Source organism: Neodiprion pinetum, chromosome 6 (genome assembly GCF_021155775.2).
Source record: "Neodiprion pinetum isolate iyNeoPine1 chromosome 6, iyNeoPine1.2, whole genome shotgun sequence".
Classification (NCBI taxonomy): Eukaryota; Metazoa; Arthropoda; class Insecta; order Hymenoptera; family Diprionidae; genus Neodiprion; species Neodiprion pinetum.
The window spans coordinates 894528-909305 of record NC_060237.1 but is presented as its reverse complement, the minus strand read 5'-3'; the positions used below and the strand labels follow the sequence as shown (position 1 = coordinate 909305).

Sequence of the window (14778 nt, the reverse complement as noted above, 5' to 3'; positions counted from 1 at the left end):
TCACGTGAACGCAGCCATCCTTTCGAGTCTGCTTTTCTTTCGCTTATCGAATATTTCTACGCAATCGAATCGGATTGTCGATCCAACGCAGCCGCAACGACGCGCTTCAAGCATGTGGCCAAGTTTCAAATTCTAACCTCGCGTAATTTACAATCTTTCTTATTATCGGAATGAAGTTCGCTTACAAGGTGAGTTTGTATGCGCTTACCGTTTCAGCTTATTTCATATAATCACCCCGACTTTCGTATTAAAAAGCATCTGAATAATTCTTCAACCTCGAAAGTTGCGCTTCGTAACCTACAAACCGCTTTGAACTTTCCTCTCTGAATTTATTCTTACAGTTCAGCAATTTGCTGGGAACCGTTTACCGCAAAGGAAATTTAATCTTTTCACCCGATGGGTACTCCGTCATCAGTCCGGTTGGCAATCGAATCACCATTTTTGATCTCAAGAAGTGAGTTTTCTTTCGCATTGTTTACTACATTCCTGTTAACATGCACCTGCAGGATAAAGTAGTTTTTATTCCGTGAGAATTATTTTTTTCCAGCAACAAATCGTCCACACTGCCAGTTGAGAGCAGGTTCGATTACACGTCGATCGATATCGCACCTAATGGATCCATATTGATAGCAGTAAATGAAGGTAAGAACCAAACTTCGATGCCTCTTTATGATGAGAAATCGCTTACATGAGACAAGGGAACGGAACATGATTGCTGACCAAGACTATAAATCTACCAGCATTAAAAATAACAATTTGAATAAATTACTTCTGTATTCATATGTAATTGGCAAAAGTGTTAACAGGCTGATTTCCGTTATTCAAAACTGCCTGTGTCATCTTCCCAATGTACTTCATATCTGTTCAAAGCAAAATATTACCTAATGTCTGATCTTATTGTTGTGTTACAGAGGGAGAAGCAAGTTTGATAAGTCTGATTAGCCGGAGAGTTATACACAAATATCGATTCAAAAGACGAGTTAGATGTATCAAGTTTTCACCAGACGGAAAGCATTTTGCTGCATGTAAAGAAAATAATGGTGAGTAATTTACAAGTTTCTTTGCCGGCTGTCGTCTTTACGCATAATAGAAAAATTCAAGAATTTCTAATTATGGTTTTCTTTCAGTTTTCGTATTCAAAGCACCGGGTCTATTGACGGGAGAATTCAATCCATTTGTTATGGAACGAGTTTTCCATGGCGCTTTTGACGAAACTACCTACATCGACTGGTCATATGATTCGAAACTCTTAGCCGTGGGCTCTAAGGACAACTCGACACGATTGTACAGTCTGGAAAAATGGGCAAACTTCAAATCCTATTCTCTTGGGAGCCACACTGATTCTATAGTCGGGTGTTTCTTTGAGAAAGACTCTTATGATCTTTCCACGATTAGCAGGTAAGATATCTGACGCTTTAAAAACCTTTGTTTATGTCTATCTGTCTTTCGGAAATTGACATAATGATACGGATTGATTTATACATTTCTCGAAGAAATGGTCAGCTGTGTGTTTGGGAATGCAGCATCGATCCTGATGCTTTAACACCTTGGCAGCCTATTGCTAAAAAACAGAAGCCTCAAGAAAGCGAAAGCGAAGATGACATAGATTTTGATAAAGCTTTGGAAAAGACAGAGAAACAGAAGAAGAAGGACAAACATGTATCAAACCAATCAGGTACTTGCAATGGAAACGACATTCTAGAAATTAATTAAAATTTTGAACTGGACTAGTTTCACATTAGTCGATAATTCCTTTAAATTTGTATTGATTTTTGTGCTATTTCTGTACAGCGAAACTAAGTCAGTAAAGTAATTGATTTATAGCCGCAGACGATGCAGAGGATGAGGAGGATACAACAGATAAGGAGAGCAAAGTTCAGAAATTATTCTACAAAAAATTGGGCCGACACTATTTGGGCGATGAAGTACGAAAACAAAACTCAGATGCAGTTCTTACATCAGCTGCTTACCATCGCGATACGAAAATTCTTGTTACTGGTTTCAGTACTGGAGCTTTTTTCATTCATGAAATGCCCGATGTTAATATGATTCATTCCCTGAGGTGAGTTGTCTGCGACAAAAACAAACAAAGAAACGCCAATCATATTTCAATGTAATTGTAAGGAAAATCTTCGCAGTATTTCAGAGCAGTGCATTTCATCGATAGCCTTGAATAATACCGGGGACTGGATAGCACTCGGTTGTTCTGGCCTTGGTCAACTCTTGGTCTGGGAATGGCAGAGTGAAACTTATGCAATGAAGCAGCAGGGTCACAGCACAAACATGAGTTGTTTGTCCTACAGTCCCGATGGTCAGTACATAGTGACTGGTGGAGATGATGGAAAAGTCAAACTGTGGAACGCAGCGACTGGATTCTGTACCATAACGTTCCAGGAACATTCCTCGGCTATTAGCGATGTCCTTTTTAGCCACAATCGGAAGTTCGTCGTCTCCGCTTCCCTTGACGGCACAGTCAGAGCCTATGACATGACGAGGTACAGGAACTTCCGTACTCTAGTTTCTCCTCGCCCCGTACAATTTTCTTGCGTCGCCTTAGACGCGAGCGACGAATTTCTTGCTGCAGGCGGTCAAGATGTCTTTGAAATATTTCTGTGGAGTATGAAACTCGGGAGACTGCTTGAAGTGAGTTTTTTTCCCGTTTCAAGATTTGCAATTACGAGCTGAAAAAGAACAATAAGTATTATTAAAAACCTAGTATTGATTCTGTAAACATCCTTCATCAGATTCTCGCTGGTCATGAAGGTCCGGTGGCGAGTCTCGCTTTCAATCCAAATCTAGCGAGTTCGGCACTAGCATCCGTTTCCTGGGACAAGACGTTGAAATTGTGGAATGCCATTGAAAGTGGCTCCGCTCACGAAACAATTCAACTGACAGCGGACGGTTTGTGCGTTGTATACAAACCTGATGGCAAGGAAGTCGCTGTCGCTACACTAGACGGGCAGATTTCATTTTTTGATTGCAAAACGGCGATGCAGACTAGTAGCATTGAGGGAAAGAATGACCTGGGCAGTGGGAGATCAGATACAGATTTGGTGACTGCTAAGAAGAGTTTGCAGGGAAAGTGAGTGCATTAAATGGATATTTTTCAGATTTAGAATGCAAGTGATTACTGCTTATTTAATTTAGTATTTTGTTACAGAGCCTTCACCTGTCTTTGCTACATGGCTGATGGCTCGTGCATACTTGCTGGAGGTCAGTCGAAAAACGTTTGCATTTACAACATCCAAGAATCCGTACTCTTGAAGAAGTTTGAAGTAACGCAGAATCGGTCTTTCGACGCGGTCGATGTAAGTTGATAATTTTCGGCTCAACTGAAAAACGATAGCTATAATTATTGAACGGCTATTAAACCTTTCACAGGATTTTATAAACAGACGGAAAATGACCGAATTTGGTAATGTGGCGCTGGTCGAAGACCGGGAAGAGAATGAGGGCGGAAAGGTATCTCTTCGTTTACCAGGAGTTAGAAAGGGTGATATGGCTAGCAGAAGTATCAAGCCAGAAGTTAGAGTTTACAGTCTTCAATTTTCTCCGACAGGTAGAACAAAATAAATTGAAGTTAAGCAATAAAAAACAATAAACTCGCATTCGTTGAGCCTGAGAAATAATTTTCCAGGACAATCGTGGGCTGCGGCAACCACAGAGGGTCTCTTGATATATTCTTTGGACATGGGGCTAGTGTTCGATCCGTTTGAACTGGAGTTCGGTATAACGCCACAGACTGTTAAAGAGACCCTGTTCAAAAGAGAACATGCCAGAGGTTTGTATTTTTTTACAGAATCTACAGTGATTTCGTTTCTTCATTCTTAATTACCAAACTGGTATTTCTATATTCCTTATTTTACTACAGCGCTCATGATGGCCCTTAAGCTGAACGAAAAGCTATTAATCCAAGAAGTAATCGAGAATGTTCCATACCGGGACAGTGAGTAACTTTGATTCATATTTAAATCGTGATGTTCAATTACGTTGAATGGAATCCTGAGATTAAACGAGATTACGTTAATATCGGTGAATAATAAGTCTGCGATATTTTTTATTTCAGTTGAATTGACTATAACAAGCTTGCCTGATGTCTACGTAGAGAGGGTGTTGAAGTTTGTAGCTTCAGAGTTGGAAAATACAAGGCATATTCATTTTTACCTGATATGGATTAACGCGTTACTAACAAGGCAGGGATCGAAAATAAATTCAACAGTACAAATGCCGGTGCTGTTAACACTGCAGAAAAACATGCAAAGAAAGTACGACGAGTTGAGTAAAATGTGAGTACAATTGCCCCGTCGTTATCCTTTATTTTTATTTCGATAAAAATTACGTGACACAAGCTGTTGAAACTATTTTAGCTGTGATTTCAACCAGTATACAATTAAGTATATTCAACGACTGGGAGAACACAAGGCAGCAAAAGAAAAGGCGAAGAGTGACGAAGAAGAGACGAGCGAAGACGAATTGCGGGAAGACACGCTAGTCGAGGAAATGGAAGTAGATTGATTGTGAGTACCGATTAGTTTTTAACAAACCTGACGATGAAGAATTCTTGTTAATATACGTTAACTTGAGGAAACCCATTGGGAACGTCTTTGTTTTTGTTATTGTATTGTTTTCAATTTATTTTACATAAAATATAACACGTCTCCGTGTCGATTTTTAACGTCGATATACGTACATAATTTTTACAATACAATCTAATATATTATGTATTCATTATTTGCGCTCACAGTATGTCTGGCATTGATTACGCTCTAATTTTAATGTTAATCTGGGGGTTTTTACTTCCCTCAGCGCTCGCTCAGGTTTACGAGGGAAGACTTTGTTGACAAGACAAGAATTTTCATTGCGCTGGCATTGAATGTTTAGCAATGAATATTATCCACATTTCGGTTCGAAGCTATAACACACGAAACTACTACAGCTAATCTGATTTTCTAGTAAAAGTGATCGGTACATTTATAGACTGGATCCCAAAACGCGTCTTATCGATATACGTTCGTAGGAATTTGTGAATTTGTAAATCCTAGAAATGAATCTTTCGCCGTATTGAATGAAGAAACCAGAATAAGGAAAGTGAAACACGGTAAAGAAATAAATAAATAAATATAAATTACCTAAATTCGAAAAAGGTCAACATATTAAGACGCTTTTTTGAGGAGAAGTATTGGCCAGTAAAGCACGACAAATAGGAGAAATAGGGCCGGGAAAACAATGCGACTTTTACGATCGATGTGGTTCCATTGTGTTTTGCCAAAGGCAACACCCAGCTCATGATCAATCCATGATGTTTGCAAAAGACGCCGACTACCTGCGCGTTTTTGTCTCGGCTGAGGAGCGTACGCTGTTTCGCAGTCCCAGGCAGTCATGTAAGGTGTTTTCTCCATCGCTCCTACTTTCTGCAAAAGTCGTTGATCGGCTTTAGTTTTCATCGAAAATAGTCAAAAGAGAATTACATTCATTAGGAGTAAAAAAATTGCGCAATACAAGTCAACCGGTTAAATATATTAAAGCCTTCGGCATGAAGGATATTTGAAATCGTCGATCCCGTTTAGAAACGAATCTGTTATGATAGTTGCTGGGAAAAGTAAGATTACTGAAATGAGATCAGCAGGTCAAATCGCTTTGGCTTATTAATGTAATATTGTGAAAAGTAAACGTTTGCAGTAGCTGCAAAGAAATTTATCGTTGGGAAATGCTTGCAAGTGATTCTCTCTCTCTCTCTCTCTCTCTAGCTCTCTTTCTGTACAGGTCACGGCTCTTATCGCCAGATAAGATGTATATTATCGTATTATATATCAAACCGCGATGTATCAGGTATGTTTGAAGAAGCCGTAAGATTGATAACGTCCGAGTATGAAATTGACAAATTTGGTCTAACATCGATAAAAAAAACGGAATGAACCGTGCCATCTACAATGCAGCTAAAAATCCCGCAGACGGGTTGAAATTTCGGAAAACAGTTTAAAAAATGACAATGATTTAAATTATTAAAGAATGCAAATTGAGTAGAAGAAACGGGAAAAAAATCGCTTCGATCAAAAGCTTCTGAAACGAAAAGAAGAGAAAATTTTATTCATGGTAGAACTGAAACGGGTATTAATCGGTACACTTTTTAGCACACAGGCATCGAGAATTACCTGCTCATTGCGTAAGCATGCTCGGTTACGCAACTTACTAATAGCCCGCAGACAAAGTATGTATACCTATGTACAATATATGTTATGAAACGACGAATGGCAGGTAGGATCAATCCGTCTTGATCTGTCCGGATGATTGAAAAGATTTGTGGTAAATTTTTTGCTTCTTGTTTTCGATCATTATCTTTACGTTCAGAGCGGCCAGTGGTTAGGGAATTCTGAAAATGTCACGGAATTGTGAAATACTGAAATAGTCAGGGAAAAATGTCAGGAGTTTTTGCGGAAAGTCAGGGAATCGTTTGCGATATTTTTTTATCGTACAAATACGTTTCACAATTTTTTTTAAGCTTTAGATAAATTTAAATTATGCTTTCACCTATTCGGTTAAGAAATATTAGACGAATATTTTACAGCAGAAATAAGACAAACCATCGGCAGTACGCGAGGAAGATTCGTCGCCTGGGTATCGATCTCAACTTGATAACGGAGATCGAGGACCTTGACGACCACGAATTCTCCGAGGGCGGCGAACACGAATACCATGCAACCGGCCATCCATAGATCTAGCGCCTGTGGGAGGAATTTTAAAACGGCATGTTTAATATGGAAAAAAAAAACAAAAAAAACTTCCACCATTCTAAATTGCAGATGAAAAATTTCTCGCCCGCGGATCTGCTCACCTTGACGTAGGCAACAGGCGGTATGTCGCTTTTGAGACCTGTGAACATGGTGACGAGGGTCAGCATGCTCGTAACGAGCAGAGCTACCCGGCCAGGAATCGCGTCCAATCCGAGCCAGAAGCTGAACCACGAAAGCATCACGACTAGCGTCGAAGGTGCGAAAGTCTGGATCAAGTGATGCCCGATCTGTCTTTCGAACCGGAAGTAAACTACCAGTCGCGAAAAATTACCTGATAACGAGGAATGGAAGAATTTCATCGGTCACCCTTGTCATGTCCGTTAATTATTATTTTACCTTTTTTTTTCTCGTTTCTCTTCTCGCGCTTTTTTTGTACACGTAATACATACGAGATGTATTGTAATTGCATGCGTAAATATACGCGCGTATCCAACGATTGTACTAATTTTTTAGACAAACTTTGCAATGTGGTGACCCTGTTTAATAGCGCCGTGAGAATTGGGTTGTGTAATTCCAATGATAACTCGGTATCTAAATTCTTGCGAACCTCGGCTTGGAATAAGCCGGAATAAGTTGTAGAATAAGAAGCTATTTCTAGGTACGTGAAAGAATCGCGCTAGTGCTTTTGCTCTCATTAAAAATACTCCATTTTCCGGGTTAATTCAAGTTCTCAAGTCAGTCCAGCTTGAAATAGATCTATATGGGAATAAAAAAGAGGAGAGAATCAAAACGCGGTCTCGTCGAGAGTTTAACTCCGTACGTCTTATCTCGAAAACGTGATAAGATATAACGAGGTACCTGTTCTAAATTATACAGATACATAGTCTCGTGGAAATGAAGATCTGTTGGCTTTACTATAAAAATAGAAATCTCACGTCGTGATGTTAGTTTCAAAATGTATAATATGAATCCCGAAATTTCTGACCACCATTGCTGTGTATGAAACACAAATTACGATCAAAGAAAAATCGATTGACTCTTTAATTTTGAAACGATTGAAAACGTTAAAAACTTCAGTCGCCTCGAGGATTATTTCCTATTTTTATGGAAATCTTACTTTTTATACGTTACCAATGTTCAGAAAAAAAAATGACCAACTCTATTGGGTGTAGCTGTGGATTTGAACTTACATGAAACCAATTGTGTAATTTCTGAACATAAATTTCAATCTGTTGATGATATAACGGATTTGCGCAGGTCGTTCAACGCCCGAACTTAATTAACCTCGTGTCTTATCGTAATTGATGATTTTCATTTCAAATCAAATCTAATTTTCTTTTCTCGAATAAGTATTTTGCCGACACAGGATCGAGCCGGAGTTTGTAGAACGGAAAATAAATAATTGATTACAGTGATAATAAGTTCTTATGTTTTGCTTCGCGTTATTTTCAACTGTGTGTTCAAGTATCTTTCACAGAAATAGTCATTGAAATTTCTCACCATTTTTCTCCAGCATGTATCCGGTCGACTCTTCGAGCTGCAAAGGCTTGCCGATGTTGTACTGAAGCAGTTTCAGCTCAGGATTCACCTTGACTCCACCATCACCCCATCGTAGACGCAGTTTCTGATTATTGTAGGAAACTGAAAGTCCGGAGAAAAAGTAGGTACTTAAAGATCTGGGGAAAAGCTTAAATCGCAATGTTATCCGCGATCCGTTCAGCTCTGTAAAGAAAGTGTGCGAAAGCCTTGAAATCCACAATTGTGAAGAAATAACTCACAGCTCTCTATGTGGATTGGGCAAACTTGAATGTCCATTGGGTACAGTTGAAATTCCATTTGGCAAGCTATGATCGCGTGCATTCGAGCCGCGTAAATAACCGTCTTGTTCCTGTACAGCGTTACGGAAGAGAATTTATGCGTCAGTGTTGCAATTTCTGGAAGAAGAATCGAAATTATTTCGAAAAATAAAATCTTCCATATTCTTCGATTCATCTTCGATGTGCAAATATCCGTCATTTCTAAGGATCAAAACCACTTTTATTCAGACGTGTGAAAATTTACCGGCAACTTTTGAGTTCAAAAAGTAAGGATCCGGCTGCCAGAGGTTGTCGAAAAACTCTGGGGGCAGGGTGACGTAGTCGTCACCTTCCTCGAAAATGTCGTCGGGCATGTGAAGTCGCGATTCCGTCCAGCTTTGGCGAACGAACATGTCGACCCTTGAAAAATGAGGAAAATCTCAGTCTTTGAAAAGAAATAGTCACGGAAAAAAAAACAAACACCTTAAAATAGACAATTCGCCAGACTAACCGGAAGTCCATGTCCTCGACGTTGATGGAATTTATGTCTACAACGTAAACGTTGAAGTCCACGATTACCGGGGTCCCTTTTTTCGACGGTGGTCTAATTTCTTTGCAACGAAAATATAGAATGAATCGTGGATTTCGTTACTCGAGTCAAGATCAACGTACTCAGGTTAATTACCTTTCACGTAATGCTCGGGTAGAACGACTCTGGGGCGTATGGAGTAGTTCTTCTTAGCATCCGCGTTGAACAAACTGCAAAATGAATAATTGTCCAATTTTTTTTTTTCCCTTTCACGGTTCGAATGAGGACTTCTGGTCTGATTTCAAACATCGCGTACGGTTAAAGGAAAATGCTTCGTCATCCTATACAGTGAATGTACGAAAATTTAGACCGCCTTCGGATGCGCTGTATGGTCGTAAAAATTCGCGATGAAAATTTGCAAATTTACGTTGCACAGTCAAGTGATTTTGGCAGTGACAAAAGACACAAATAAAATAGTAAGTCACTCCGAAGGTTGGACTTCATCTTATCTTGCGGTTGATCGAAATGCTGCGAGATCCTAAGGTCGCATCCTCGCAACGAATTAGCGTCGATTAATCTATTGAGAGAGCAATTAAATGCAATCAACTTCTGACAAACATCGCAAAACTTATCGCCGCCGCAGCTGTTGGGCCGAAAAGCTAGATCCTGTATTATAATTATAGCGTCGCTTTTCGAACTTTCAATACAAAACAGTAACTCATACTCAACCTTTCCATCCTCATTTTCACACCTATTATTCTATAATTTCTACTCACAAAACGAAAACAACGAGTTGCGTGTAGTGTATGAACCGCAGCTGCATCATTATTTGCCGCCTGTACTCTTCATTCTGGTCGTCTGGAACAGATGTAACGGTTGTGCAAATGAAAAATAGTTTAAAGAGAGAAAAGCACAATGGGAAATGGGGACGAAGGACGAACTTGTACGGTACCCCGTTGGATACGTTCCGGGAGTGGGGTGGTGGTTTTTTTTTTAAACCCACGGCCGTCCGTTTGCAGCTCGGTTAAGTGATAACGTCCCACAAGTGTCAGACTCCTGGCGGCAAGCAGTTCGTGCTCCTTTTACGCGAGCGCGTAACAACCGACAGGCGCATTCTGCTTTACGCAGCGTTGCTTCGATTTAGTTTTACAAACAATTAAGTATTTCTTTTTACCTTTGAGCTCGGTTGACGGCAAGACCTTGCGATCGGGAATTCCAGGCGCGTAAGGTTCTTGCCGGACAATTTATAGACAAAAATTAATTTCATTTCGGAATAGAAGAATAGAATAAAAGTTTGTAAAGTCGTTTATTCGTTGCGGTTATCGAGATGGGGGATATATTCGTATTGGCAAATTGAAAATTTTCAGCGAAATTAATCGCTGCGATTTGAAGCTATCAAGACGGCAAAATCTTCTGATTTCTACTCGTAGGGGTTTTCATTCGGTTCCGACGAAACCGACATCGTTTTATGAAAAGAGGTGATTTTTACATCAAATTTTTGGCATAAAGTGTTTGAATTTTAGTAAAAACATTGCGAAACTTTGTGGAAAGCGACAGTTTTTTTTTTTAAGAACAATAGTCTTTCTTTCTATTGCGAGTACTTTGGACAATGAAGGACAAAATCATACTCGTAATTAAATTGGAATCCTGTAACGACGATCGAGAATTTTTCTTATTTCAGTGCGTGCGTCATAATCGTCAGTCAGTCATGATCGGGAAACTAAGACGAGCCTTCTTTTCTACATCTAATCTATATCAACGTTGCGAGAATGTTTGAGTTTCTCAGAAAATAATTACAACGTAACGGGATTTGTGTTTTTCGTATCTATCTAATTTCGCACGATCGAGAATAATGCAGGCGATGCTGAGAACGACTCGTGAAAATGACGAATTTTGTACAATAACTCTGTATACATATAGTATATAAGTCTATATAAGTAGCTTGATATCCTTCGTCTAAGAGCGTGACAGGTTATTTAATCAGCAGAGAGCTGCCGCTTGGCCTAATTGACTGATATACGGACTCCAGTATGGGAAAAAATAATAAAAATTGAACAATTGCCCGAATGATGAATCCAATTGTTAAATAAGACGTTCAGATCCCGTGGTTCTTCTAAAACAATTACCTGTAAAGTTCGCAAGCGTTTTAAGAACTGTGTTTTTCAACTTTCAATTAATTAGTTGAGTTACGAAGTGGCAATAGAGTTCGGAGAATTCAACATCCCGGCTAAAATAAACATATTAAATTACACATTCAACGTAAATTCGGAGCACACCGTGTATCCGCTAATTATGCTATCTAGGGATCTCATTAGTCGTATCGTTGCTCGCCTAGCGGCAAAAAGTCCTTCCTTGGAGCCTCGTAAACATCTCTCATTGCAGCCCTCTAGTTTACCTTTTTTTTCTCTTCGCCCCCCCCCCCCCCCCCCCCCGACTTTTCGCGTATCCTCGTCTTCGGTGTCTCGCGTTACACGCACTTATTAATCGCAACGAACGTTCCTCATTCGAAATATTGATATTTTCCTCGCGCGCTTTCAATCCTTCGAGAACACAACTTGAACAAAGTTTGGCTACGTGTTCCATTTTCATCAATTTTAATCAACTAATGTACAAAATCGAAAAATTTATCTCAGAGATTGGTTTTAAGTATCGGCGAAGTATCAGCGAAGTTTGTTAATTTGAAAACCGCGGAACGCGGAACGGCGGTAAGAAGTAAAAATTTCGATACCACTGTTTAGTCTTATGAAAAACCGTTCAAGCGACACTGTTTTACACGTTTCACGAGGAAATTGATTTGGAAAAAAGTGGCAACGAGTATCTTTTACTTACCCCAAAGCTGGAGGCGAGGAGCGAAAGCCTTGAACGATGTAGAGCGGAGGAAAGACCGAAGAAACTCTCGTGACTCTGGTCATTCCTGGAGTTTGATTCTGCGCCGTTTTGTCTCGCGACGCCGGCGTCGCATCGTTCACGTCGATCCCCAAAGCACAAAAGCTAAGAATACGAACGTCAAGGATGATAACGATACTCCAGCAATTCCTATTTTTCCCATAATTGTTTCACGGGCAACTTCAAAGCAAACATTACGTACAGAATAAACCTTTGCACGCGATGCTTGGATACAGTTTATACGTAAAATAAATTAATCCCGAACTATACAAGGTTTTTGACAAATGCACGCGGTACTGTGCTTCTGCATTTCAGGCCAATGGAACCGCACAATTTACACTATTTTTGCGATAGCGGCATTTTTTAAACACAATACGAATCCAATTGATTCTGAGTGGAAATTAATTCAGGATATTCAAAAAGATGTATGTGAATGATTTTTATTTAAATATTCGTAGTCCGAGAAACAGCGTTTCTAAGAACATTAGTGCAGAAGATTAATTTTCTTACAATTGGTAGAAGATATTAATGTTACCTTAGATGTAACGCGAAGTTTTGAATACGAAGAAATTTCATTCCACGTAGATTCAGGTTGTACGTTTTGGAGCGGTCTTGGCGTGATTTTGAAACACGTGGCAGGTGAGGTTTTCCACTGGATGAATAATTGAGTTAATTGAAGGGGATTGTCGCTATGTGTGGGGGCGGTTGGAATTGATCAGGCAGTTTGCAAACGGGCAGGAAAAACGGCACGCTTGCGAAAGTGACGCTTTTGTCACGTGATCGTGTGCTTTCGTCTGTGAAACTTTGCAGACAACAATAATCATAATGATAATAGTGATAACCACAAGCTGTTGTGACGATGGGAAAGAAATCAGACATACCAACGACCAAGCAAAGGATTTTTATATGAATATCTCGAGTCATAGAAGAGTCAGAAGAACGTGGTAACGATGCAGTTTGCACTGTAAAAATGAATTGCAAAAATTCATAAATCTTGAAACATAAAGTTCACGGTTTTCTCTGTCAATGTGACGGCTCTTACCATCTTACGGTGTTCGTTCACCTTTCGAATCGTTCTAGTGGAACCGAAGTCGGTATGTTATCCTTAAATGTTACATACATACACCGTTTATCGACCGCCGGATGTTATCCGTTAACTAATGAGATGCGTGGTCTGATCACTTTTTACACGTAAGTGAAATATTTAATAAACATGCGATAGAAATCTGATCACGAGAATTTTTCTCAATGATTTGGCCGGGAGAATCAGGACTAACTGACCACGAGTTTCCCATTATTCCAAATTTACGCTACAGTTTTTTTCCCTTCGGAACAAAAACGCGACAACTTGGAAACAAGGGTGAATTTCATCTCTTTTCATTATGCAAGTGGGTGTGACAATTGCTTTTAAATAGCCCGACGTACAGTGCAAGATGTGTGAAAATAATCTGATGTAAATTGAAATTTGCGAAATAAATTATCGTGCAATCTATACCGTATCGATCTGATGATATAAAATTTTTATCCGTGATTCTTGATTATTAATCACGTTGGTATGACTCCGTCTTTGGACTCTCTTGCTTAAAACAATTCACTGATCTGTTGCTTGCATTCCTTCGAAAATTATATCATTTGATCATACTGTCATTACGGCTGTGAGTTTCAATTTGATCGGCATTCAATGAATATATTTTTACTGTTTCGGAGTCAGTGATTTTACGGGAATTAAAGTCTGTCACGAATTTTTAATTAGTGTACTCTAGACGTAGGATGATTGAGAATTTATATTCTCGCGCAAAGAATGTTTTCTGTGTAGATTCTTTCCCAATCCGTAAATGAAAAATAAGTAAGAGACATCCGCTGGTCCTCGCCTCATGTCCGCACTTTCGCTGAAATGTAAAAGAAGGACAAGTCCGCGGTAAACGAGAGATGGGTAAAAATCAAGGTTATTCAAATACTGTATCCGGCTTTATATTAACACATTTGGATATGACAGCGTAGGCACAGCAAGTTTCGTTGGAGAAAGTGCGTGTAAGAATTACTTGGAGGCTGTTTTTTCAGCGGTTAATTATACACAGGCGTATGGTGTTCGTGCTACGACGACCTTGCTGCGCAACTAACGGTACCAATATTAATTTTTTAACTCTTGAAAGCAAGTCCCTTCTTCTCTGTCCGTGTTCGGCTTAACGAAACGTTTGACCCAATAACGATTATGCCTATGTAGCCAGTTGAAATCCGCACATCTCTCAGGTTTTCAACGTACCGAGGAATAAGATTCTATTCTCCGATTCTCGCTCTAGCAATTTTGTAGCCTAAACTTTTGAAATACGCGAAATGGACAATTGGGACGAAATTCAACCGAGAGGTCAATTAGTGTTGAGACGAAATGTGACCTGTAATTTAGCGACATTCTTTAATCTCCTGTTGCATAATGGCGGTGCACAGTTTACATATTCCAATACGGTGTATTGCATCATTGTTTGTTAGCGAAATTTGAAATAGGCAAATAGCCAAAACGTGTATGGTAAACTTACAGATGTGGCATCTTGACTTTGGCCATATATCGAAACAATGCCATTCCACATTCGGTTACTTAATAACATCCGCGATCTTTCTTATACTCTCACTTCAGAATCACATTAATTTACAATCATCCTTTTGTTTTCCAATCTTATCCATATAAATTAATTCAACATGCAGTTCACTCATATGCATGGCAAGATTTCTCTTAATGGATGCAAAAGAAAGTCCTTTCGACGCAGTGTGACATAATTAATAATTTATCGAGTGGAAAGTAAATTATCAGATGGATAAATAAGAATATTTATCGCCTTTC

General features: G+C 39.3%; 3 protein-coding genes across 6 annotated transcripts in view; 2 read left to right on the top strand and 1 right to left on the bottom strand.

Annotated features, from left to right (window-relative positions):
• Nucleotides 1-42: 42 nt before the first annotated feature.
• On the top strand, nucleotides 43-6841 carry LOC124221399 (periodic tryptophan protein 2 homolog). Of its 3 annotated transcripts, none has more exons than XM_046631363.2 (16): nucleotides 43-188; nucleotides 342-454; nucleotides 532-642; nucleotides 912-1040; nucleotides 1128-1398; nucleotides 1494-1675; nucleotides 1825-2062; nucleotides 2139-2643; nucleotides 2745-3082; nucleotides 3161-3308; nucleotides 3382-3559; nucleotides 3638-3781; nucleotides 3872-3946; nucleotides 4067-4286; nucleotides 4368-4517; nucleotides 6566-6841. In XM_046631363.2, exons 2-15 carry the CDS (start codon nucleotides 397-399, stop codon nucleotides 4513-4515), a joined length of 2745 nt encoding a protein of 914 aa, XP_046487319.1. In that variant the 5' UTR covers nucleotides 43-188; nucleotides 342-396; the 3' UTR covers nucleotides 4516-4517; nucleotides 6566-6841. The 3 variants fall into 3 exon arrangements, with proteins under 3 accessions (XP_046487319.1, XP_046487318.1, XP_046487317.1); XM_046631362.2 differs by having other exon boundaries at nucleotides 45-188; nucleotides 548-642; nucleotides 6801-6841; XM_046631361.2 differs by having other exon boundaries at nucleotides 48-188; nucleotides 548-642.
• Nucleotides 4173-12045, bottom strand: alka (alkaliphile). 2 transcript variants are annotated; one of them, XM_046631369.2, is made up of 11 exons: nucleotides 11886-12045; nucleotides 9833-9914; nucleotides 9484-9633; nucleotides 9213-9286; nucleotides 9039-9138; nucleotides 8793-8947; nucleotides 8510-8665; nucleotides 8232-8372; nucleotides 6833-7062; nucleotides 6582-6722; nucleotides 4173-5411 (listed from the first exon to the last, which is right to left on the bottom strand). In XM_046631369.2, the coding sequence occupies exons 2-11, from the start codon at nucleotides 9880-9882 to the stop codon at nucleotides 5154-5156; spliced, it is 1455 nt and encodes a 484-aa protein (XP_046487325.1). In that variant the 5' UTR covers nucleotides 9883-9914; nucleotides 11886-12045; the 3' UTR covers nucleotides 4173-5153. The 2 variants fall into 2 exon arrangements, with proteins under 2 accessions (XP_046487325.1, XP_046487326.1); XM_046631370.2 differs by lacking the exon at nucleotides 9484-9633.
• LOC124221403 (very long chain fatty acid elongase 4) overlaps nucleotides 8274-14778 on the top strand; it is a 20792-nt gene continuing 14287 nt past the window's right edge. The window contains exon 1 of the mRNA XM_046631373.2: nucleotides 8274-8391. The gene's annotated coding sequence lies outside the window, so the exon portion shown is untranslated. The remainder of the gene's footprint in view (nucleotides 8392-14778) is intronic.

What these genes read in the sequence shown, in the direction of transcription:
- LOC124221399 (XM_046631362.2), top strand. An exon ending in AACTCGGGAGACTGCTTGAA is followed by an intron (nt 2,644 to 2,744) that starts GTGAGTTTTTTT and finishes ATCCTTCATCAG; the next exon opens with ATTCTCGCTGGTCATGAAGG. An exon ending in CAAAAGAGAACATGCCAGAG is followed by an intron (nt 3,782 to 3,871) that starts GTTTGTATTTTT and finishes ATTTTACTACAG; the next exon opens with CGCTCATGATGGCCCTTAAG.
- alka (XM_046631369.2), bottom strand. Translation starts at nt 9,882, where the DNA reads ATGATGCAGCTGCGGTTCATACACTACACGCAACTCGTTGTTTTCGTT. An exon ending in GTCGAGGACATGGACTTCCG is followed by an intron (nt 8,948 to 9,038) that starts GTTAGTCTGGCG and finishes TCATTTTTCAAG; the next exon opens with GGTCGACATGTTCGTTCGCC. An exon ending in ATACATGCTGGAGAAAAATG is followed by an intron (nt 7,063 to 8,231) that starts GTGAGAAATTTC and finishes CCTCGTTATCAG; the next exon opens with GTAATTTTTCGCGACTGGTA.